Genomic DNA, 24,912 nt, shown 5'->3' with positions numbered 1-24,912 from the left:
CTATACTCCATTCCTGATAGGTTTCTTGTTTTTCCTTTTTCTTACAGCATAACAGCTGGCAAAATATTTTTGAGACAGAGATATATAGAGCTATCCTCTTGTAGGGTATGCAGACAAAAACCTAACATATGGAGAATATTTGCATAATGTACAGTATCTGTGATGAGAAGGTAGATACTCAGGTTTTCTTGCATAACTTGAGCATTACATATAACAAGGGAAGTTGCTAGGTGGCTAATACTAGTCTCTATATTTTGAGTTCTGATGTATTAGGAACAATGTTCTACTTACTACAGCAGTTCTTCCTTGAGTGAGCATCCTAGGAAATCCTAGATTTCTATTGCTTCTTTTTTACATATCTATTAAATAAAGTTGGGCCTACTCTGTAGTTATATAGTTATGTATGCTAAAGAATTTATGCAGAATGTGGCTTGTCTTGCAATAAATATTCTAACAGCATGTGCATTCACAAAAACACTAGGAAACTTCAGGTGTAGCACTGAACATGCAGTGTGTGTAGAATCTGGAGTTTGCTTAAAAAACCTGAAATGTCATGCATTTCAACAATCACCATATAGTCTGTATTTAGCAAAACCAAAATGGAGGACAGTTTTTGCACATGAAAAATCCATGCATAGGGCTGAATGTTACTTGCTCCAAAATGTAGATAACTCTTTTCTTGTTAAAGTTTGTAGTAAAATTAAAGTTATAATATAAATAATACAACTTTGTGGAATGTAGTAATTATATTATGCTGTATTTCTTTTCTGTGAAAAATATGTCCACAAAATTAGTGCATCCCATTAAAATGGAATGTTGGTGCCATGAGAGTTAATAAGAAGTAGAAGATGACTCAGAGTAGAATAACTTACTAAACCATTTTTGTGTGTATGTTTGTGTATTAAACTAGCTATACTCATCGTGTGGTTGGCAGTGGAATCAAAGCTCAGTCTGCAAATCCAGAAGTAAAAGTAAAGGGAACAGATCCTGCAATAAGTCAAATTATTGACAAGCTGAAACATGTTATTCAGGTAAGCTGTTTTTACCTATGAACATAGTATAGTACTGAAGACTCTGGTGGTGATAGTATTAATTTATTGTACATTAAAGATTAATTATTGATTGAAGTCACTGCTCAGTGCATCTCAACAGCAAAACACTACTTGGTCTCTATCTCACTTCAATTATTAAAAATGATTTAGTTAAAAGATTTGCATATGGTAGATAAGTGTAGGAATTCAGACTCTGGCAGCTGAGCCATCTGTACCTGTGAGTACCACAGCTCAGCATTGCAGTAAGGGTACAGAACCACTAACAGTATAATTTAGGGATATTAACTGGGTGCATATGTTTTAAAAAAACCAAACAAAACCCCATAATTTCCCTCCTCCCTCTTCACTAAATCTATTTTTTTTCTTAAGTCATCTTGCTGCAAGGTTTTTTGTTTGGCTGTCATGACAGAAAACCTAGGAAGTTTGAACACGAATAGCACGCTTGCTAAAGGAGTTAAGTGTTCATTACCTGATACACATATCTGTGAGTTACTAAATTTAAGGCTTACAAGGCAGTCAATTCCAATACAGTTCTGCACAGTCATAGTATTGTAATACATTTAAAGGATTACAAGTATCTTTTGTTACATGCAGTATCTGTATGCACAGATAGCCAGAACTACAGGACAAAAACCTTATTCTGTTGAAACCAACAGTTATTTTGATGACAACTCTGTATTTCAGTTTTAAAGTATAAATTTCCACCCTGATTTGAAGACTCAGTGATGAGAAATGTTCTACTGGCGTTTCGTGTAAGTGGCCCATGTAACCCAGTATCCTCTCATCTGCACTGGTAAAAGGAGAAGCTAGTTAGGGAGGGCATGCAAGCTTGGCACCTTTATAGTCTCCACTCCCCTTCTCTACCTCATTCCCTAAACACAAGAATTAGCAATGTCAGACAGCTCTTTTTTGCGTAATGCATTTAGTTCCATTTAAGAAATTGCTTTGTTTTTCTATGTTCTTTGCAGGTTTTAAATAGTTTTCCAAATGGATTCTGGAATTGAAATATTAGTGACAGGTTCATGATAAACTCTCTTGGTTCTTATTTCTCTATTTGTGAAAAATAACTCTTCTCTGAAAATAAAGAAAAGAGTGATGAAATAAAAAAAAACAACAGAAAAATTCATTTTCTGTCAGTAGTGTTGTTTTCTGGGAGAAGTGACATCCAGATTGAAGCTTAAAGGCAATCATTATTCCTTTCTCCTTAAAAGAAATATCTTTTGTAGCCCTCCAGCTTTTGTCTCTTTTTTTATTAAAATGGTGACTACAGTGGTGAGAAAATTAATACATTTTTCCCTCCAAAGAGATGCTATGACTTAATTAAGAACTATGAACTTACTGTGCAAAGAAAAACATTGCAGATCTTATTGGGTAAGTCTCAAGGTCTTGCATCTATCAGGAGTGCCCTCCTTCTTTGGTATTAAATCTGCACTGTATAGTTTGTTGTGTTGTTTTCCTCTAGAGACTAGGAGTTGTGTTGTTTCCTCTTCAAGTGAGTATCTGAAAGAGTGGAATAGAGCAATTCCATTATAAGGTATTTCATTTTCAGAGCTTATTTGCCCATGTCCCAAAAGACTAGAGTGGGTCTTGGGGAGAAAGACATATAATTTACATACTACAAGTCTTACTGGCCTCCAAGTATTTTAACTTTCTATTGGATAGTTTCCTTTCTTGCAGCTCCGAGTATGGAAATAAGGTCAGGGCACAAAGAGAGCATCAAATTCCTCAGAGACCTGACATATAACTGCTATTCTTTAGATAAAGGGCTGAAGAAACTGCAGAAAAAGCATTCTTCTCTACCATTTACTGCTTGAGAAAGGAGGATGGGGAGTGTAAATTAGAGATTCAAATACAAAAGATCACCTTTTTGTCCTTTATGATATGAAAAGGATGAATCACATTAAGCTTATGATGGACAGATTAAATAAGGGGAGCTTAATGGATTGTGGTGTTGCCTCAGAGATAGATGGAGTCATACTTCAGTCAAGCATACTTTAGTCTAGACCTGTAGGAGGACTAATTTGAAGAGGATGACCAGCTTTGCATTCAGAATACATAATTAGGGTCAGATTGAAAAATATATCCTGATTACATTGTGTCCTTCTAGACCAGAAAATGTAATTCTCTCTAGTAAATCTGGGGTAGAAAAATCCTATTAGAAAGCTTCATTGTTTTCTGAAACCTTGTTTTTACTCTTTGTCATCAAAGCAGATGACCCGTTTTCTTATCAATTACTCTAAATTTCCCTTCTTACTTTCAAGAATCCCAGAAAGGAGCAAGAAGGAAGTGAATATTTTGAGATGTAAAGGGAGACCCCATTAAAGGCGGGGGGAGGCCCAGTAAACCCTCAGAAACTCAGACTGTACATATTTATTGTAAAAATGACTAAATATTATCAAACAGCAAAAGAACAGATGTCTTAAAATCCCTTCCTGCTCATCTTTAATGTGTACATAAGAAAACAGATCAAAGACCATTATGCCCTGCATGCAGAAAAGATGTGTCCTAGTACCTCCTCTTTTCTTGCAAGGTAGATATATGAGCACATAAAAATTCCAAGCAAAGAATCAGCTTTAAAATATGTAAACATACAACACTTAAACACACTCAGTTTTCTAGGTTCTATTCTGTTAAAAACTTTAAAACACTGAAATAAATCAGGTTGCGTAAGTGATACTATCTTCCCAGCATGCTATGGTGTCCATGCACTTCTTTGTGAGAGGCTTACAGTAATCCTCCTCCTTTTTCTGTAAATAGTGGATTTACCAAAAATCAATAGAACTTTCGGCTTCCATTGGACCCTGACTGCTATAATCTGTGCTCGGGACTCCACAGGTTTGTATTCACAGCAACAAAGTGCAGTTATAGAATCATAGAATCATAGACTCGTAAGGGTTGGAAAGGACCTTAAGATCATCTAGTTCCAACCCCCCTGCCATGGGCAGGGACACCTTGCCCTAAACCACGTGGTTCAAGGCTCTGTCCAACTTGGCCTTGAACACCGCCAGGGATGGAGCATCCACAACCTCCCTGGGCAACCCATTCCAGTGCTTCACCACCCTCACTGTAAAGAACTTCTTCCTTGTATCTAATCTAAACTTCCCCTGTTTAAGTTTGAACCCATTACCCCTTGTCCTACCACTACAGTCCCTAAGGAAGAGTCCCTCCCCAGCATCCTTGAAGACCCCCTTCAGATACTGGAAGGCTGCTATGAGGTCTCCACGCAGCCTTCTCTTCTCCAGGCTGAACAGCCCCAACTCTCTCAGCCTGTCTTCATACGGGAGGTGCTCCAGCCCTCTTATCATCCTCATGGCCCTCCTCTGGACTCGCTCCAACAGCTCCATGTCCTTTTTATGTTGAGGACACCAGAACTGTACGCAGTACTCCAAGTGAGGTCTCACGAGAGCAGAGGGGCAGGATCACCTCCTTCGACCTGCTGGTCACGCTTCTTTTGATGCAGCCCAGGATACGGTTGGCTTTCTGGGCTGCAAGTGCACACTGCTGGCTTATGTTAAGCTTCTTGTCAACCAACACCCCCAAGTCCTTTTCTGCAGGGCTGCTCTGAATCTCTTCTCTGCCCAGCCTGTAGCAGTGCCTGGGGTTGCCCCGACCCAGGTGTAGGACCTTACACTTGGCTTGGTTAAACTTCATAAGGTTGGCATCAGCCCACCTCACAAGCGTGTCAAGGTCCCTCTGGATGGCATCCCTTCCCTCCAGCGTATCAACCTAAGCACACAGCTTGGTGTCGTCAGCAAACTTGCTGAGGGCGCACTCAATCCCACTGTCCATGTCACCGACAAAGATGTTGAACAGGACCGGTCCCAACACCGATCCCTGAGGGACACCACTCGTTACAGGTTTCCAACTGGACATCGAGCCATTTACCACAACTCTTTGCGTGCGGCCATCGAGCCAGTTTTTTATCCACCGAGTGGTCCATCTATCAAATTGATGTCTCTCCAATTTAGAGACAAGGATGTCATGCGGGACAGTGTTGAATGCTTTGCACAAGTCCAGGTAGATGACGTCAACTGCTCTGCCCCTGTCCATCAGTTCCGTGGCTCCATCATAGAAGACCTACAAATTGGTCAGGCAGGATTTCCCCTTAGTGAAGCCATGTTGGCTGTCACCAACCACCTCGCTGTTTTTCACGTGCCTTAGCATGTTTTCCAGGAGAAACTGTTCCAAGATTTTGACAGGCACAGAGGTGAGACTGACTGGTCTGTAGTTTCCTGGGTCTTCCACCTTCCCCTTCTTGAAAATGGGGGTTATATTACCCTTCTTCCAGTCATCGGGAACTTCACCTGACTGCCAGGATTTTTCAAATATGATGGACAGTGGTTTAGCAACTTCATTCGCCAGTTCCTTCAGGACCCGTGGATGGATTTCATCAGGTCCCATGGACTTGTGCACGTTCAGGTTCTTAAGATGGTCTTGAACCTGATCCTCTTCTACAGTGGGCCTAAGGTCTTCATTCTCACAGTCCCTGCATTTGCTTTCCAAGACTTTCGTGGTGTGGTCAGAGCATTTGCTGGTGAAGATGGAGGCAAAGAAGTCATTAAGAACCGCAGCCTTCTCCAAATCCATGGTAGCCAGTTCTCCTGATAGCTTCCGGAGAGGGCCCACATTGTCCCTAGTCTGTCTTTTATTTGCTACGTATCTATAGAATCCTTTCCTGTTATCTTTTACATCCCTTGCCAAACTTAATTCTAGCTGGGCCTTAGCTTTCCTAACCTGGTCCCTAGCTTCCCGGGCAATGCTCCTATATTCTTCCCAGGCCGCCTGTCCTTGCTTCCACCTTCTATAAGCTTCTTTTTTCCCCTCTAAGTTTCCTCAGCAGCTCCTTGTCCATCCATGGAGGTCTCCTGGCCCTCCTGCTGCACTTTCTTCTAGTCGGGATGCAACGCTCTTGAGCACGTAGCAGGTGATCCTTGAATATCGACCAGCAGTCTTGGCCCCCCCTGCCCTCTAGGACTGTATCCCATGAAACCTTACTAAGGAGGTTCCTGAAGAGGCCAAAGTCTGCTTTCTTGAAGTCCAGGGCAGTGAGCTTGCTGCATGCTCTTCTCACTGTCCTGAGGATCTCAAACTCAACCATCTCGTTTGTGATCACTAGAGCCAAGGCTGCCCTGGAGCATCACATTTCCAACCAGTCCCTCCCTGTTGGTGAGCATGAGGTCAAGCATGGCCTCTCCTCGTCGGCTCCTCTATTGCTTGAAAGAGGAAGTTGTCTTCCACACAATCGAGGAACCTCCTGGATTGCTTGTGCCGGGCCGTACCGTCCCTCCAACAGATGTCAGGATGGTTGAAGTCCCCCATGAGGACAAGGGCCTGCGAGCGTGAGGCTGCTCCTATCTGTCTGTAGAGCGCTTCATCCACAGAGTCCTCTTGATCAGGTGGCCTGTAACAGATCCCCACCGTAATGTCCCCCATTGCTGTTTTCCCTTTGATCCTGACCCACAAACACTGTTACCTCATCACCCGTCCCCAGACAGAGTTCCATACTCTCTAGTCTATCACTGACATAGATAGCAACACCCCCTCCCCATCTGCCTGGCCTGTCTTTTCTAAACAGCCTGTAACCTTCCATTCCGACACTCCAGTCGTAGGAGCCATCCCACCACGTTTCTGTGATACCAATGACATCGTATTCCAGTAGCCTTGCACACATCTCTAATTCCTCTTGCTTGTTCCCCATACGACGGGCGTTTTGTATAGAGGCACCTTAGCTGAGCTCCAAATGCAGCCGACTCAATGGCTGGGGCAGCTGGAACATCTCTACATTGCTCCAAGCACTTATTACAGGTGCTGGCAACTGATCAGGAGTGTTGGGATGGATCAATGCTCCTCTCCCCCAACGCATCTAGTTTAAAGCTTTCTTGACCAGCCTGGCAAGCCTCCTACCAAAATAGCTCTTCCCTTTCTTTGTCAGACCAGCTCCACCAGCCTCCAGGAGATTTGGCCTCCCAAATGGAGCCTCATGTTCTAAATAGCCAAACCCCTGACTATGGCACCAGCATTCTAACCATTTATTAACCTGCCAAACGTGCCTAGCTTTTTTAAGGTCCTCCCCTTTGTCCTGGAGAATCGATGAAAAAACTATCTGAGCTCCAGAGCCCCTAACCACCTCTCCCAGGGCTCTCTAGTCCTTCTTAATGTTCTCCAGGCTACTGCTATCTATATCATCTCTAGCACCCACATGGACCACTAGAAGGGGGTAATAGTCAGCAGGACTTACTAGAGCAGGCAGCCTCTCAGCAACATCCTTGATCCAAGCCCCTGGCAGGCAACACACCTCCCTCGAGACTGGATCAGGCCGGCAGATGGGTGCCTCTGTGCCTTTCAAAGTAGAGTCCCCTACTACTATGACCCTCCGCTTTTTCCTGGAGGCACCAGTAGTGATCCTCTTTACTGCTGCATCAGCAGGATGCTCATTAGGTGTGGTGGGTGCTTTCTCATTAGCCCCCTGCAGAACTGCGAAGCAGCTCTGGGTGGGGACATCAGATTTAGGAGGAAGCCCCTTGTCATTAATTGCCCTCTTCCTCCTTTTTTTGTTAGTTTTTCTCGTGACTAATTCCCAACTTCCTGGGTTGCTGCCCTCCTTCTTTCCTATATGAGCAGTGCTGGACGTTTGCAGCCCCTGCACAGTTTGGGCCTGGAGCAAGCAGCCCAGCTTCCTCTCAGCTTCCCTGGCATCTTTTAGCTCTCCAACAGCCTCCCACAGCTCAGCCACCTGCTGCAGGAGGACCTCCACCAGGGCGCACCGAGTGCAGCCCTGCCCATTGCGCTCCCTCGCCTTAAGAGACCAGCCGAGGCACTCTCTACACTCCGAGGTCTGCGCCGCAGCCTCCCCTCTCATCGGCTCTATCTGGGTGCCTACGCTGGCCACCGCCGGGGCAGAGCTCCCAGAGCGGGCCCTGGTCCTGAGACGAGTGCTCACCATCCCGCTTGCTGCCCGCTCGCCCTGCCTACGCGAACTGCCGCGCCGCGCCACGCCCTGACTGCCCGCCCTAGTCGCTCGCGCTCCCTGGGATGGGTTTTTCCCCACTGAGGGCTGGTGCCGTCACTTCTGGCGCCGCCCCCTGTGAGTCAGCTGCTCGCGTGAGCTGAGCTGCCGGCTCCTGGGCAAGTCCTGTCGAGGACTTGAGGCTCCCTCGGTCGCTCTTGCCTCTTCGAACTGAGGCTCCGGGACGCTGTGCTTCCCCCCGCTCCGGTGTTAAAGGCGTCCTCTCTGGAGATACTCACCTCGGCAATTAGAGTAACTTACATGAACTCTGGTCAACCAGTCATGGCTGAAAATGTCTTGACACTGTCACCTTATTTTGTAAAAATCCTTATTTGTAGAGACTGGTGTTTTGGAGAGTTTTAAATGATGGGCTCTTCTTCATTCATTTATCTTCATGGTAGGCAAATGATGGGTTCAGTGCATATCCTCTTATGTACTGCAATCTGCAACTATCACTCTAGTAGCAATCATGATAAGCAGTCAGTTGCATATGGCAGCAATAATAGTGATAATTATTTTTCTTTCTCCCCACTGTAATTTAAAACCACGATTCATTTATCTTTTCTACAAGTACAAACACTGAGGTTATGAAGTAAATATGGTATTTTGGTGCTGTGATTACAGGCGGTTGGACCATCGGTCATTTCAATGTATTTCTTCTTTCAGAAGACAATCTCAAAAAGATACTGCTTTTGAAAATAATAGACATTACTTGGGGCTTGTATTTACAGATGAAATAAAGACTTCCTGAATTTAGGAAATCATGCCATAGTAGAAAATATCTGGGTGTCTGTCTGTATAAATTAGGTAGACTACATCTCCCTCTGGAGATCTTCAGAGGCACCTGCCACTCTCTTGACTATACTGGAAATTTATATGCTTATATTAGGATAAATAGTTTCCTATTTCTAGCAAAAGATGTGCCCAAATTTATTTGGAAGGGATCACGTCTTATACTGCTGTACCACCAGACTCCTAGCTGATATATGTGAAATAATATTTACATTCTCCACAAAGGGTTGAAAACCATCACTAGTGGAAGTGATGCCTACATTCTTTAAGTGAATAGAGGCCACTACTTCATAAGACATGAAATGTAGGTGACAGTCTAATTTTTCCTTTACTAATGGTCATTATTATGGCATGGTAAGCACTGTGTATCACCATGCCACCATTTGCCCATTTACTTAGCTCAAAAAGGTTACAAAAATAGTGATACGAGATTTTATTTTGACATTGATTTGGCATACTAATAACTAAACATTCCAGCTCTGTTTTTAAAAGCTTTTATCAATGTACCGTGGCACAGGCAAAGTAGTAAGTGTTATTGTAAGAGCTGTTCTAGTACATGTTGGAAATGGTGATGGAATACATTACCTGAGTCTTCATCTGCACATACAGAGAACCATGGCTTTAAATTATTCATATGCAAGATGTGACACTTGCAGTTGTGCTTCCCTTTGATCACTGAGATCAAGTTTGTGCCTTCTTTAGTGTTATGATAATAATAGTTAAAATCCCTCTGCCTTTTAGAATAGTTCAAACTCCTGTATAAATTTAAGGAATTATGCATTCTGATTACTCTGTTGATGACTGAAATGCAGTTCTTTCTCATGGAATGAGATAATTCTCAAGAGTACAACATGTAAGAGCCTTAGATACTTAGGGCCTTGGTTTGATACACTTACTTCCCAAATATTTTCCTTCCTTTCTCTTCTTAGTTTTTTTTTTTTTTTTTTTTTTAATATATATGAGTTGTGTCCTGCACTTTGCATGGTTCAATAATAGATACCTCATAGAGGTAATTGGGAAGTTAAATTTCAGTGCAGGTGGTGCAAGAGCCATTCAACAGTCTCTGGTGTTTGAATTGCTTTCAGGTGTGTTTGCTCCTAAACCACCTGCTTATTCTTTTTGTTGCAATAGGAAAGACTGCCTCACAAGTTTTGTTTTGGTTTTCATATTACAAATGCATATCTAAATGTTAATTTTGCTGTTGATTTTGGTTTTACTACCTTCTTCATTTTTAGTTCATTCCAAAGTTAGAACAATCATGCAGATACAAAATAGCTCAGTATCTTGATTATTTTCCACAGTGATTTGTTGGCGCGCTCTTTCATATTTGATGTGTTGGCTCCTTCTTTTGTTTTATTTCTTTAATTAATATAATGTTGCTGTCTTTTTGAAATCAAACCCTTGGACAAATTCCATCTTTGACTTGCTATGATAGCTGAGTACTAGAGCCACATGTTGTATTAGGATAGTCCTACTTGACAGAGAAGCCTATTTCATATTTGTTGTGTGAGCTGTCCCTGTCTTTTGGCACATCTGCAGAGACCTAGTTTATCACACTGTATGGACTTGAGCTCCTTCTGACTGCTAGCTGTTGCTGAAAATATGTTAAATACTTGAGTATTACTTTTGCATGTAAGATATTGGCATAAGTTCTGTAAAAATATTAAACACCTAGAAATGAGATGGGGAATTGTTTTCTGAGTTTTGTCCTCCTCCTTTTAAAATATATTTCAATTTCCCATCTCAAAAATACACATTAGAGTGCAGGATTGCTGATGCTTTTGCATCTCTTGAGAGTGAAAAGGTTTTCTTCACAGTTCTGTGGTGATAATGAAGGTGTATGCTGTTTTTGTTGCTCAGAAATGTGGTCTTTATGTATTTGTAAGACAAAACACTACAAGTTATGTGAACATTCTGAGATGACTGTATAACCTGGAAAATTATGTGTAAACTCAAACCTACATATGGTTTATAGATGGAAGGCAGAGAAGGAAAAAGTGATTAGGAGGACATGAATTTGAGCCCATGCGTCTCCTAGTGTTGGGATACCTAGGAGATAAATTGAGAAGAACAGGTCACCAGCCACATAGTCCTTATTTGTCAGTAATATAAATAAAAACCCAATAATGTTTTTCCTGGTTTGTTTTCTTTTTCACTAACTAGTTTACCAAAGTTATTAAAGACTAATCAGAGTCCCATTCATTTGGTACAAATGATTTTTTTTTTTGTGCATAGTATCTTTTTTAATAGGATTTGTGCTTAAATGAAAATGTTTTGATGTCTCAATGTGAATAACAAAAAGAAAAGAGTGTACATTGTACAGAGCTTTCTGAAACTAAGTTTAAGGTTCAAATTTGTGTAAAACACTAAATGATGAGCTAATAAAAAAACTAGAATCCCTAAAATTTGTATTTTTGCTATTTTTATTTCTTCCATTGCCTGTAAAGCACTGCACAGTACACAGTGAGAAAACATATGGATTGATGCAACTGGGAGATACTGTCAATTCTTATCCATTCAGTGCAGACAGCAGTGGCAGAGGAAATAAGACAGCCTTTTCCAGCTACGTAGGTGAATAGGGGCACTAATGGAAGTATTCATTATGGTGCAGATGCTCTCTACAAAAGCCTGGTTTGCACCTAAATTGCTTGCTGCTATAGCTGATAAAAACTGCTTGTGTTAAGGTTTCTTAGCAAAAGAGGACCATTGTTCTATCCTCTCATTTTTAAGTACAATATCAAATGAAGGAGAGTTTTGAGATTTTTGGAAGAGTTATAGCTGTGACAAACAATACCATCTGGGGCACAGATATTTTCGTGCTTACTTTAGAAAATCTGATCTACTTTACTGTTTGCAACACTGTGGAAAGGAAAATATTTTTTCCTATTTATAATTTATCACTTATGCTCCTTGCCTCTCTCAAAAATGTATTATTAGTTTATTTTTTTAATACTTTCTTTCAAATTCCCTGTAACTTTGGCTATAGATCTCAAAGAAAACAAGTGGGTTTGTCCCCCTACCCCATGGAAGTAGTAGCAATTCAGAAAATGAAAAGGAGCTGCTTCTGACGCCCTGAATTCCCAATCCCAATTTAGAAAAGGAAGGGAACATATGTACTGATGCATACTAGACACACTAAGGGGTTCCAGTTTGCTACGGAGGGCTTCAGGGCTCTGATGAAGTAGTCACAATGGTATTCACTCAACTTCTCATTAGCTTTGGTGGGCTCCACAGAAATGTAGGAGTCACTCTGTGAAGGTTGGACATTTTTGCTTTCTTCTATAATTTCATCATAGAATAGAAAATCTCTTATTTTTGCAGTGAGGTGATACCCAATTGTAGTATAGATGGATGTGGCATTTTGTGTAATGTCTGACAGCAGGATACATTGCCAGATTTTAACTAGCTACCTGGTTTGGAAGAATCTATCATTCAAAATGTCTTGGGATTTTTTTTGGGCATACGTACTTCTTTGTGGTTATAAAAAAAGAAAACAAAAAAACACTGCCTTAAATGTATTGTCTATTTCAATTGTGTTAAAGGGAGAGGATGCTGTCAATGCCTAATTTCATATTTTAATTAGATAATGCAGTTTATTTAACTTCTGTGGTGACTTGTAAGGAGGAAGAAGACAAGTGGTATAGGAAATGCACTTAACTTCGAGGGAATGCCAGTTTAACAATTGGCTTGTCTCTGAATACTTTCAGCAGAGGATTGTTTTAGGGAGTAATATTGCAGATTACTTTTGCTGTTGGCCTTCCCATTTAAAGAATCAGTTGTTGTGCAATGCCAACGATCCCACCTAGTGTATAATCAACTAGAAATGAGTTTAGGAGTTCAGCTTGCAAGTGTTCTGCCTGATGGAATGTGGATTTGCATAAAGAGTCCTTCTTCTTATGATTGAAGAACCACATCCTTTTTTTTAGCTCATGTGGAACAATAATTGGACTTTTCAGAGGTGCCTACAAGCCTCAGCTACTTGCAGTACAAGCAACATTATTCATTCTGTCTTTTAAATTTACACGTCAGGTTGACAATGAATGCAAGTGATATGTCTATAATAGACAATCAAACTGGAAGGACATATCCTATTAATAGATTCTTTCAGTGAGATTAGTATTCACTGGTATTTATCACATTAGAAATTATAAGAATACCAGTAATCTGATTGGATTTTAATACAGTACAGTGAATCTTATTTAAACTAACAAGTTTTGGGTCTGCTCTAACTCATCTAGCTACAATCTGCTAACTATACTGGAATATGCATGCCCAGTATTGTGAAAGTAAATACATATTCGAATATCAAATTTTAATCATACTGGTTTGTGCTGCTCTTATACAGCAGAACTACTTTTTAGCTAGTTTCTTTACAAAATATATTTTGCAGTGGGATGCAGCTTGCTATAAAATATTTTTATCCAGTTTTCTGAAATATTAAGGTAGTTTGTTTTGTAATTATTTTAGATGCAGCTTTCAATAAGTTTGATTACTATTAAAAAGGTTGTCTTAATGAAGAGAGTTTAAGAATTCAATCAGTCTTTACATTCAAACTGTTTTTCCAGATTTGCATTTGTAAATTACTTTAATGGAAGTGATTCTGGAGGAAGCTGCATTAATTGAAGTTGTTATTTGCATCCAAGCAAATACCATTTGTAGCGGGTAGACCTTGGGTGGCTGCCAGATGCCTACCAAGCTGCTCTCTTACTCCCCTTCTTGACAGGAGAGGGGGAGAAAATAAGACGAAAAAGCTTACTGGCTGAGATAAAGACAGGGAGATTGCTTACATATTATTGTCACAGGTAAAACTGACTCAAATTAGAGAAAATTAATTTATTTTTTTGCCAATTAAAGTAAAGTAGGATGGTGAGAAACAAAGGAAAAACTAGACACATCTTCCCCAGCCCTTCTTCCCAGGCTCAACTTCACTCCTTTGCTCCTGACTCTTCTACCTCCTCACCCTTAGTGATGCGGGGGAATGTGGAATGGAGGTTGGTCAGTCCATAACACTTAATCTCTGACATTCCTTCTTTCTCATACTTTGCTCCAGCATGGGTCCTTCCCATGAGCTGCTGTCTTTCAGAAACAGACTGCTTCTGTGTGGGTTCCCTTCCAGTGGCTGTAGATCCTGCCAGGAGCCTTCTCTGGCATGGGCTTTCCATGGGCTGCAGCTTCCTTCAGGGAACCTGCTCCAGTGTGGAGTCCTCCACGAGCTGCAGGATCTGCTCCCGTGTGGTCCTCTGTGGGCTGAAGAGGGACAACCTGCGTCACCATGGTCTTTACCATGGGCTGCAGGGGAATCTCTGCTCCAGTGCATAGAGCCCCTCCTTCCACTCCTTCTCCAGCCCTGGTATCTGCAAGGCTGTTTGTGTTGCATTTTGCTCACTGCTGTTTCTCACAGCTGCTGCCCAGTGGTTCTCATCCTTTCTTACATACTCTTTCCCTGAGGTGTCACTATCTTGGCTGAGGGCTCAGCTGTGCCCTGCAATGAGTCCATGGAGCTGGCTGTGTCTGGCACAGGACAGCCCTGGCCACTGCTCACCCTGCAGCCCCCACTAACAGCACCTATGCAGCTACACCCTTACACCATTATAATACCTACTTCTGAAATCAGTATGCTTATGATATTAATAAAAGATAGAGGAATATTCCCAAACTGATACAGTTGAAGTAACAACATACTTGGTAAAAAGGGAAGAGACTTTGATATCAAAGAAATGAAACAAAGAAATGTAGGCTTTGATGTCAAATGACACTGTAAAATATTTAAGTAAAGCAAGAAATCAACTCTCTAGTCAGAAGTGAAAATCAAATTAGCTGTTCTAACTTATGAAATCTGATTCATATCACAAAACCATCCCATAATTAGCTTCAGTGACAACCTCTTCTGAGTAGAGGCTCAGCAACTAAATGTCACATCAGGGTGGAAGATATCAACAAAAATTTGAGAAGCAGCTTACTGTTCCTCTTAGTACTAATTATTGACAGAGACAGTCTGTCAATATCATAACAGCATTAACAAAATACTTTATATGCAAGCAAACTCATGAAAGAGTAAAAGAAAGAGTGGAGCACTAACTGGAATTACAGTAGGTACCATTAAGATTAAATAGCATCCAGAAGGTCTCATAGTACTGGTCTCACCTATGCTATGGAACTTACTAGTGAGTTCGTCTAAGCTGATGTATATTGGTGCTGGCTGGTCAGTGCACTCCCCATGTTAGTTTACTGGGTGTGGATGCTGAATAGCATGAGAGATCAGTTCAAAGATAATCGCATTTCTGTAAGTGGTGATAAAATGGAAATGCGTTGCCTCTGGTCAGTCCAAATGTCATGGCTGAGGAAAAACACTCCTGGGGGCTTGGGGGTTGAACTAGATGACCTTTAAAGTTTCCTTCCAAATGAAACCATTCTATGATTCTATGATGATACTGTGTGAACTCATACTTTGTTAAGACCAGGTAATACACATGGGAGCAGTTGTCATAGGAGCTACGGTCATGAAAACAGGTTGTCATCAACTACAAAACAGAAAGCATTAAAGAAGCAGGCTTCTTTTTCATCAGTGATCAGACGACCATTTCTTAGAATACATGCAATAGTCACTGGACAAAATTATGACACTTAAAACAGGTACCACAGTAGCACAAAACACTGCAAAAAGGAAATGCAGCATTATTTCAGTGGTATGCAGTTAACTGCTGAGAGAAAAAAGGTGATGTCCACAGATTTTCTGGCCTGAAAAGTGATACAACCTTTTTAAGCATATTGAATGTTTCCTGTTTGAGACAGGCTATTCCCTTTTAGTCTCAGTCCTGGGAAATACCCTTGAGTTAGTGGCCTGTGGACAGCAATACAGAGCAAGCCATTTGCTGCAGGCATCATCATAATTTGTCCTCCTTGTCAGTTTGCACAATAAACAATGCATTTTGCAGGCACAATAAATATCAACCTAGAAAACAATCCATTGTTCAGGAATCTTATGAACAGGAATTCCATGTTATCTATGAAGGCTGTTTGCTCCCTGAAGAAGTCATCTGCCTGGTCTTTTGCTTTCTGTAAGTGTAGGAAATTGTAGAAAGCAGCAGCATAGTATGGTGCATTAAACTGCTTTTCACTCCTGTAGTGTGCATGTGAAATCTATGTGGATAACACAATCCATATTTGAAACTGTACCATATATTTTAAGGACACAAAGTTTGCTCAGCAAAAACCCTGGTATTGTCTTGAGGGAGTCAGCCAGCAAGTGGTTGAAGAATCAGAACCAAAGAATAAGTATATAACTTCCATGAAGCCTCAGCAAAACTTTTCTGCACTATGGATTAAAAAGAAGTGTTAGAAACAAGCTGTGCTATGCAATTTTTAATTTAGTTTTTGTTTCAAGAGCTAATGCAAGCAAATACAAATATGTCCTTGTGATTAGGTTTGCTAGGTTTGTTAGAAATACTACACTGCTCTGTATTTAATTGATACATTAAAAAAAACCCCACAAACAAAACAACAACAAGAAAGCCTAATAAATATGCTGATTCCAAATTCCTTCTAAAATAAGCATGTAATAGAAATGTGCTTCTTCATAGAAAAAAATTGTCAAGACTCATTACATATATAACAAATCATAACATTGATAGTAATATGATTGAATAAACATTTATATATATCTTTGCAAGGCAGCTTAGTTACTACTTCTGAAAAATTCTTTTCAAGTTTTGTCTTTAAAATGTATAACCAAACCAATCTTGATGTACTTTATTAAACAGATGGTGCAGTCTCATTTAAAATTACTTCAATGCATTCATTTATTTAAATGACTTTCCAAAACCTTACAGCCTAAAAGTCATATTATCTTATTCACTAGCTTAAAACCAGCATACTTGCCAGTTCCATAATGCTCATAAATCTGCCTGTCTTTGGCCCTTCTTAAGCCTTACCTGTTTTTGATGGGCTGTCATGGTTTAAGTCCAGCTGGTAACTCAGAACCATGCAGCCGCTCGCTCACTCCCCCCTTTCTTCCTCCCCCTGCTCCTGGAGGAATGGGGAGGAGAATCGAAAGAATGTAACTCCCATGGGTTGAGATAAGAACAGTCCAGTAACTAAGGTATAATACAAAACCACTACTGCTACCACCAATGATAATAATGATAAGGGAAATAACAAGGGGAGAGAATACAATTGCTCACCACCTGCTGACGAATACCCAGCCCAACCTGAGCAGCGATCTGGGCCTTCCGGGTAACTACCCCCAGTTTATATACTGGGCATGACGTGCTGTGGTATGGAATACCCCTTTGGCCAGTTTGGGTCAGGTGTCCTGTCTCTGCTTCCTTCCGGCTTCCCCTCCTCACTGGCAGAGCATGAGACTGAGAAAGTCCTTGATCAGAGTAAGCATTACTTAGAAAGAACTAAAAACATCGGTGTTATCAGCACTGTTCCCAGACTAAAGCTGAAAACACAGCACTGCACCAGCTACTAAGAAGGAGAAAAATGACTGCTACAGGTGAACCCAGGACACGGGCTTTATCTTTAAAATCAGACAGATGAAAGTTTGGGAAAGTTTGGGAAAGATTCTGCTGTCAAGGACCCACCCTAACTTGTTTGCAAAGTTCATTATCTGCATCCATTTGGGTCATACTTTGTAGAGAAAAAGGAGATACCTCCTTCTCCTTCCTACAGGTGATAACTGTAGGAAGTACAGTTCTGGAAATGGGGCATTGATGAGGCACCTCTGCTTCACTTTTTCCCTGAGCTTTTTGTATCTCAGGGAGTAGTTCATCTGTATCTGTAGACTGCCTTACTGCACTGACATAAACAGCTGTATGAGAAACCCCCCCCCAAGCAACAAACAACGAACTGGATCTGTAAAGAGAGCCCTAAAATAATCCTGTTAGCTATAATTTCTTAATTGTAGTTGTCCCCCAGTTTTTCATGCATGATCATGACTTGATTAGAAGCTTCTCTGCTTGTAACTTGCTTGTCACTTCAATTGAGCAAAATTGCTAAAAGTAATTGCTGTGCGTATCTGGTGTTTCTTGACATCTGATTGCTGTATAAATGTGCTAATAGGTACACTGGTCCCTAATCCAGGCTATGCAAATTTTGTGGGAACTAAAGGCTTTTACTCACAGAAGTGCTGTGAGTTAATTTTAGTCAAAAGTCCTTTTTTTTTTTTTTCCTGCCTGTTGATGGGATTACATTTGCAGTGAAGAGAGAAGTATCCTGCCCTTCTTCTATATTCCTTTAAGTACCTTTTTCCCAGGTCCGGTCTCTCCTTATCAGCTTCTTGGTTTTGTTTTCTGACCCTCCCCAGTTCCTCTTCCTGTATTCTTAAAAAATCTTATAGTTTTCACTTAATTCCGTAAAATATTTCATTGCCATACACAACATTTCTTTCAATGGATTTCTGCCTTACTATGTTTCCCATTTGTATGCAGGTCTGGGACAGTGACAGCCCAGCTTGAATACAGAAATGTTGCTTCTCAGTTAGTCATGGCACTGACAAAGATCTATTTTTAAACATCTGAATTAAGGCCTTATGTTAGCTAGTAACTATTCATACAGGAAAATAGGAGAGAAAGTGTATGATAGCCTCTGTGAAAACTTTTGCCTTGATTGTGGTGAAAGATAGGGAGGCATTTTAAGGTGCAAATAATAAATGACTGCAATAAAAACACAGTGATAAGGTTGAAAGAGGCTACAAAGTTCAAACTGTTACCTTAAACTGTAATTTCCTCTTAACTTAGCTGCTTTGCCCTGACTCTGCCTTTCAGCAGAAGTATTTACTGAGGTCTGTGTTAAATTTGTTCTGTTTGAGCTTTAATGTCAAAGCATAGAGATCTGTGCAAAACCAAAATTGCAGCACAATATGTCAAGAAATATAACAAGATACCTTTTTAATGAGAATAGGCAAACTTCTATATCAGACCTGTATCACAGTAAGGCTACTGATCATAACACTAGCCATCATTACTTTCTTTACGTCTTCATCCCCTGATTTAACACCCTTGTGATATGCAGAAATGTAGTAATCTGCTTTCCAAGTAAGTCTCATACTGATTTTGATTATTGTCATAACCCTGAAGCATGACATTCAATAGCATCATGGAAGCACTTCAGGAAGTGCTTTTATTTATTAAAATAATTTGGTCCATTCTATCTGTTTTTCTCCGCTTGCCATTTGACTATTGCTATTCTCTCTCTTATCCTGGGCTAGAGATACTTCTCTAAACCCCTGCACCTCTGTGCCACAGTGCAACATTTGTATCTGGTACATATTTTACTGTAGCTGTGAGCTTTTCCCCATTCTTCTGTTTAAGAACTCCTTTGCAACCTTTTTGAAGCTTTGTTTGAAGTGCTAGCCATCTGGTTCCCTTACAGTTCAGCTGCAGTTAGTCCCTCCTGTAACAGCTCCCTTAATTTCTGAAGTGTGTCCTCTTCTGGATTAATCTGAATGTTTTTGACTTCCACTCTTTCTGCAATCGTAGATTAAAGCTTTGCCTCTGTACTTCTATTTTTGGGCCGTGTGTGATACTGAAACTGAAAATATGTCAGGGCTTGCATGTTCAGGGCTTGTTCCTCTCCACCAATTTTTAAATATTTCATCTAGACAACCCACAGGGTTAATCACAACCAGGTAATTTAGTATGATTTCTTTAGTATGATTTCTTCTCTGGCCTCACACACTGAACTATTTGCCCACCATTTCAGCCCACTTCTAGTCCCTGCAGGGGTTCCTTCTTCCAGGGAGTGGATGACTGCAAGAGAATGACCTCAAGAAGATGAAGAGGATCCATCTTCTATTACTTTTCCCCTCAATAGCTCACTGCTCTTCTGGTTGATTTTTGGTGTTGCTAGCTCAGAGATGATATTGCTATATCACAGGTGTTTGCTATCCGATACAGATATTGGAGTCACTTGGGAATTTCAGGGATATTTGTTATTTTCTCAACCATTGCTTTTATGAAATGCGCCACTACAGCTAGGAGTCAAATGAGCAGTCAGTCACTTCCAGAATCCTTGATATGTTTGTAGTGAAGAATACGCACTTACTGAACCTTTTAAGAGAACTACTAGATAAGCCAGAATATGAACCACAAAATAACTAAGATCCTTTTGGAGACAGTTCACATTTTCGTTCACACACACAATTCCATGAATTTAGTCAAAGGGGCTAAGATCAGAAAGAACTTAGGGTGTCCGAATCTACAAAGCATCTCCTATTAAAGGTTCAGTAGCTACAGGCAATAGCTGGGAAAATGTTCCGAATGTCCAGTCATGATATTCCAATTTTAGTATTGCAATGCATCTACTTTTCATTGCCGCCTTCTGTTTCCTATTTAATTCAGTTTCTAATTTTTCCTAATACTGTTTTTCAACATGAATAAAAAAACAACCTACAAAGAAATGATTGAAGAGAAACAAAAAAAATCTATTTCTTTTTGAGAAAAAAAAGAAGTGAAAATGTTAATAATTGAAAAATATGAACAAATAAGAAGCTGTGAGTGTTCAAATTATATTTTATCTTTTATTTGATATTTATAGAACAGTTTCTCTTAAAAACCTTTTTCCCTCAGCCATTCTTTTGATTTTTGATTCCATATTCAGTTTAAAAAAACACATAACTGAAGACTATTAGTTCTGACAAATTTGCATATCTTAGCTTCATCTTATAATGAATTTCATGTCAGTAAATTCCCTTTTTTGTATGTTTTTTGTTATTTATTTCAAAATAGCAGTAGCCTGCATTTTCTTGAACATTCCATAATCTTCAGTTGAAGGCAATCTGAGAAAAAAAAAAAAAAAGGCTTTCTATGACTTTTCTGTGGAAAATAGTTTGTTGGAAGACCATCATCAGCGAGATGAAATGCAGCTTTCCCCATAACATTAGTGGGCAACTGCTACAGAGTATCCTGCTGGCTCAGATAACTTTGAAATTGTGGGCAATGGAGAAAGAGGAAAGAAGTATTTCTTAAGAACCTAGAGCAAATATATCTGGGCATAAAGGTCTGTAAAACAAATAAATAAATAAATGAAAAGTAAAGCAAGTGGAATATATTCATTTTTATCTTTAGTGGTCTTAGATAGTATTTGCAACACAAACCCTCAAACAATTTTGAGAAAATATTTTAGCATTTTTAACTGCTGATGATTCATGTCACACCAAAAAAAGTCTTGTTCAGTTTTGTTGCTGTTTTTGCTACCAAATAAATTAATTTTGCTGTCCTTTGTATAAATGAGCCTGAAAATATTCTGCGAAAATGGAAGAGGCCTGTTTTAAGAGCAGAATTCATGGGAGTGTGTATATTTTGTGGATTCTGATTGCAGTAGTGAAATTTACAGGATATGTCTTGTAATACTTTAAAAAATGTTTTAGTCATTTTTTCAGATATAAAAAAAATGAGCCTGTTTACAGGGACCAGCACCACAAATTGCAGGAAATTATTTTCATTCCTATATATTATTTCTAGAATTTATAACTAAACCCTCATTTGATTACTTTCAAGGGTATTGTCTCTAAGACCTTCTGGTATTGTAGTTCAACATGGAAAGTCATCTGCAGACGCTGAGATTTTGTTCTTCACTTCTATGTTGTACAGGAATAGGTGGCTCAGGTGAAAGGCTTAATTTTATAAAATTCTTTTAGTGCTGCTCAACTTTTCCCTTTGCCTTTCCCTTTCCCCTTTCTCTTCCCCTATTTCTTCCCCTTCCTCTCCCGCTCTTTTTTGTTTGCCAATGCATTTAAAATAAGAACTTTCAAGCACTACTACTGCTACTGAGTCTTACCTTTATTGCTTTCTAACTTGCAGGACAGTTTCATTATTCAGGGTGTGAAATCTGCAAATTCCTTCAGGATAGGAAAATAGTATATTGGTTTTGTGTGTATTTCTAGAAGAAAAAATAATTTACATGAATAGCTATCATTACTCTGATATTGAAAGCAAAGTTGTAATCTGGTGATTGTAGAGCTGGGAAAGAATGAACCACAAAGTCACTGTATAAAAAGCTTGGGATTCTGTAAGTTCCAAATTGATAGAACATTCTATCAATTTCAAATGGAATTGGTAGAATGACTGAGCTATATAAAAAAAAACATAGTATTTATTGTAAATCTTCAATAGCAATCCAGTAATGTATTTATTTATTTAGATTGGAATGTGCCATCTCTTTTTCAAGAAAGAATAATTATGGACAAAGATTAAGCAAAGAGAAAATGTTGAGTTACTCCACTAAAGTTTTCGTACAGTCTAAACTCTATTCACCTGAAAAGATGGCACACAAGAAGTCTCTTCTCTACTAGAAGGAATCTAAACGTAGTCCTGTGTGCTTTGCTGGCAGTGACATCAGACAATCAACAAAAATCTTCAGCAAGATTAGTAAAATCCAGTTCAAGAGAACTGAGCTTCAGTACATCCATTTCCACCAGCAAAGATGATGTTGAAAAAGGAACCTAAAGGGGAGTGAATTATGAGAATGATGTAATGGAAATAAAATGTAGATTATGAAGATAAATAAAAGATTTTAATTCTCAATTCAGGCTTCTATATACCTAGAAGATGGACCACCCTACCATGAATCAATTTAGGGAAAAATGGGCAGGAAGAGAGAAAACAGAAAACATGCTCAGAGACAACATGAATTTACAGAGAGCCTATCATGACAAAGCAATACAATATCTTGTCAGTATTCCACGCAAACAGCATCTTGTAGAATCTGTGCTTGAAGTACTATCATAGAATAATTTCTGGGTGTTAGTAGATGGTTGCTAAAATGTTATACGAATTAAATTTGGCCTAGTTGGAACAATAAGCATTATAGACTTTGTAGTTTAAAGACCAGTTATTAAGCTAAAGGAAGATGACTAAGACAGTTCCTCAGAGGGTGGCACTGCAGCCAATATTAAATGATCTTGGCTTAAAAAGATGGTGTTTTACAAATTTGTAAATTGCATGATTTGGGAATCAGAAAAAAGTCAGATCACATAGAAACAATTAGGGGCCATAATAATAGAAACAGGATTAAATATAAAAATGTGAAATGAGCTTGTGCATAAGGGACAGCTTTCAAGTTAAAATTAAGAAATTGTGTGAGGTTGGTTGAAGTACACTAGCTGAAGGCAACTGAGGAAGGTAAGACCTGGGTCTGGTAACTGATCAAAAGATAACTTTAAGCCACTCACATTCCCCAGTAATTTAGATTCATAAAAGGATTATTATTTTTGTCACAGCTACAGATTCAGGGATAGATTCTTATTATTCCTTCATCTTCTTTCCAGTTAATTTTTTTATAGTATTTAAATATGATGACAAATGAGTTCAGGGAAGGATGGGACTTCACTGCCTTTTTTTTATTTTTTTTTAACATCAACTTTAAGCAATATTTTAGAATTACAAACCTTACAAAAATAAAATTTAGAATTTTTTTTCTGCAAATTCCATAAACTATTCGTTACAGCTTTTTGTTTTTATACTTTAATTGATAAAAGCTTGAACAGTATTACTATTAGTATTACTAAAATAGTATATTTCAGTGTGATTGGTGAACTTTTGAACTTATCATTTCATGTACCCGGTTGCACTACAGAATTACTTTCAACATTTCCTAATTGTTTTTTCAGATTCTGTGTTGAATTTTAGCATTACATATTATTACAAGGTAGATATAGTAGTGTATATTTTTATTTTCAGTTATTTCTACTTTGCTTAAATATTTCCAATCCATGTATAAATAGTAAGCTGTTTTAATCTATTCTGAAGTTGGTTGTGATATCCTGCTTCCTGAAAATAAGACATTACAAATATTTTATCTGTTTTATGAAAAACATGTTAATGTTCTTTTTTTTTTCTTTGAAACTGAGGAAATGGTGATTGTGTTATTTTGAGGAGCTTTTCATGAAACCAAGAAGATTAAAATGGCTGGGACTTAGAGAAAAATCAATACTACTTTAAAAATTACTGTAATAGTATCTTCCACATTCTATTGAATTTGAGATGTTTTGATGGTCTGATTTTTTTCAGCGTTTATTGCCTTGACAGAATCAATAATCCTACTATTAGTAAATTTAGTAAAGCTAAAAGGCTCAGATTGTTCCCCAAACCACACACACCTCTAAAAGATATAAAAAGTTTTTATCAAAATTGAATATCTGCTGACTTCTGAATAGGTGTGTAGATTTATTTTAACCATGTTCTGCTCTATTGATATTTCTACATGTAATTTCACAATTACATAGGTTAAAAAAAAAGTATAATAGAACCATAAAAAATTATTTCTCCTTTCAATGAATTTTTCATAGGAAACAACTGCAATCAGAAATATCTCATGAAAGCTTTCCATGAACATTTAATTTCTTTTGCTGTGATGATGTCCATGAACATTTTAAACTGTAGGAGTGGTGAAATTTGAGCCTTGTAAAAGTCTTGTAGGTGATACGAGACTTTTCAAAGTGAAAAAGAAGAAAATTTATTTTGGTTTTGTGCCATGTGTTGGTAAGCCAATATATAAGTTTTCCTGGCTGAATATTGTCTAAAGGCTTTAAAATTAAAATCCTCTTTTTGTTTTGTAGAATCAAGGAAAAAAAAAAAAATTGTTAAACTGTCAAGGTACTTTCCACCACTAAACTGTTTGGTTGAGCAGTTTTGAGATAGAAAAGAAGTGCAAACAATTATGAATTTACAGAAAAATTACAGAAAAAAATGCATAAAAAAAATTTGAAACTGCAATACTGAACCAGTTGTTTGAATAATGAATTTCTAAACTGTTGGAAGTTAATTCAAATATTATTATGAATACCATAACGAAAAATATTTAGTAGTTATCTTTGTTTTTATTTAGTAGCAATTATTCCTTAGGCATAGATTTACACAATATCAAGTATCAACATTTCTGAACGTTAGCTATTCTTACCAACCATATTTTTCAGTGTTTTGTCTTTTTATGTTTTTTTCAAACTGCTGGTGAATTTTTTTTGTTTATAAAAAAGTACATGAACTCCAATCAGAAATCCCTTTGCCAATAAGGATTTCAAAACTTTTTTAGCATAGCTTTAAAAGACTGGTTTTGCAGGCT

General features: G+C 38.8%; 1 protein-coding gene across 1 annotated transcript in view; it reads left to right on the top strand.

Moving 5' to 3' along the window:
• The window catches only part of GPC5 (glypican 5), a 588,911-nt gene that overhangs the window by 227,954 nt on the left and 336,045 nt on the right, over positions 1 to 24,912 (top strand). Inside the window, exon 7 of the mRNA XM_030477566.1 lies at positions 911 to 1,031. Coding sequence (XP_030333426.1) covers positions 911 to 1,031 — 121 coding nt within the window. The remainder of the gene's footprint in view (positions 1 to 910; positions 1,032 to 24,912) is intronic.

The sequence above is a fragment of the Strigops habroptila genome, chromosome 2, assembly GCF_004027225.2.
Source record: "Strigops habroptila isolate Jane chromosome 2, bStrHab1.2.pri, whole genome shotgun sequence".
In the NCBI taxonomy this organism is placed as follows: Eukaryota; Metazoa; Chordata; class Aves; order Psittaciformes; family Psittacidae; genus Strigops; species Strigops habroptila.
This window is presented reverse-complemented; position numbering and strand designations above follow the sequence as displayed.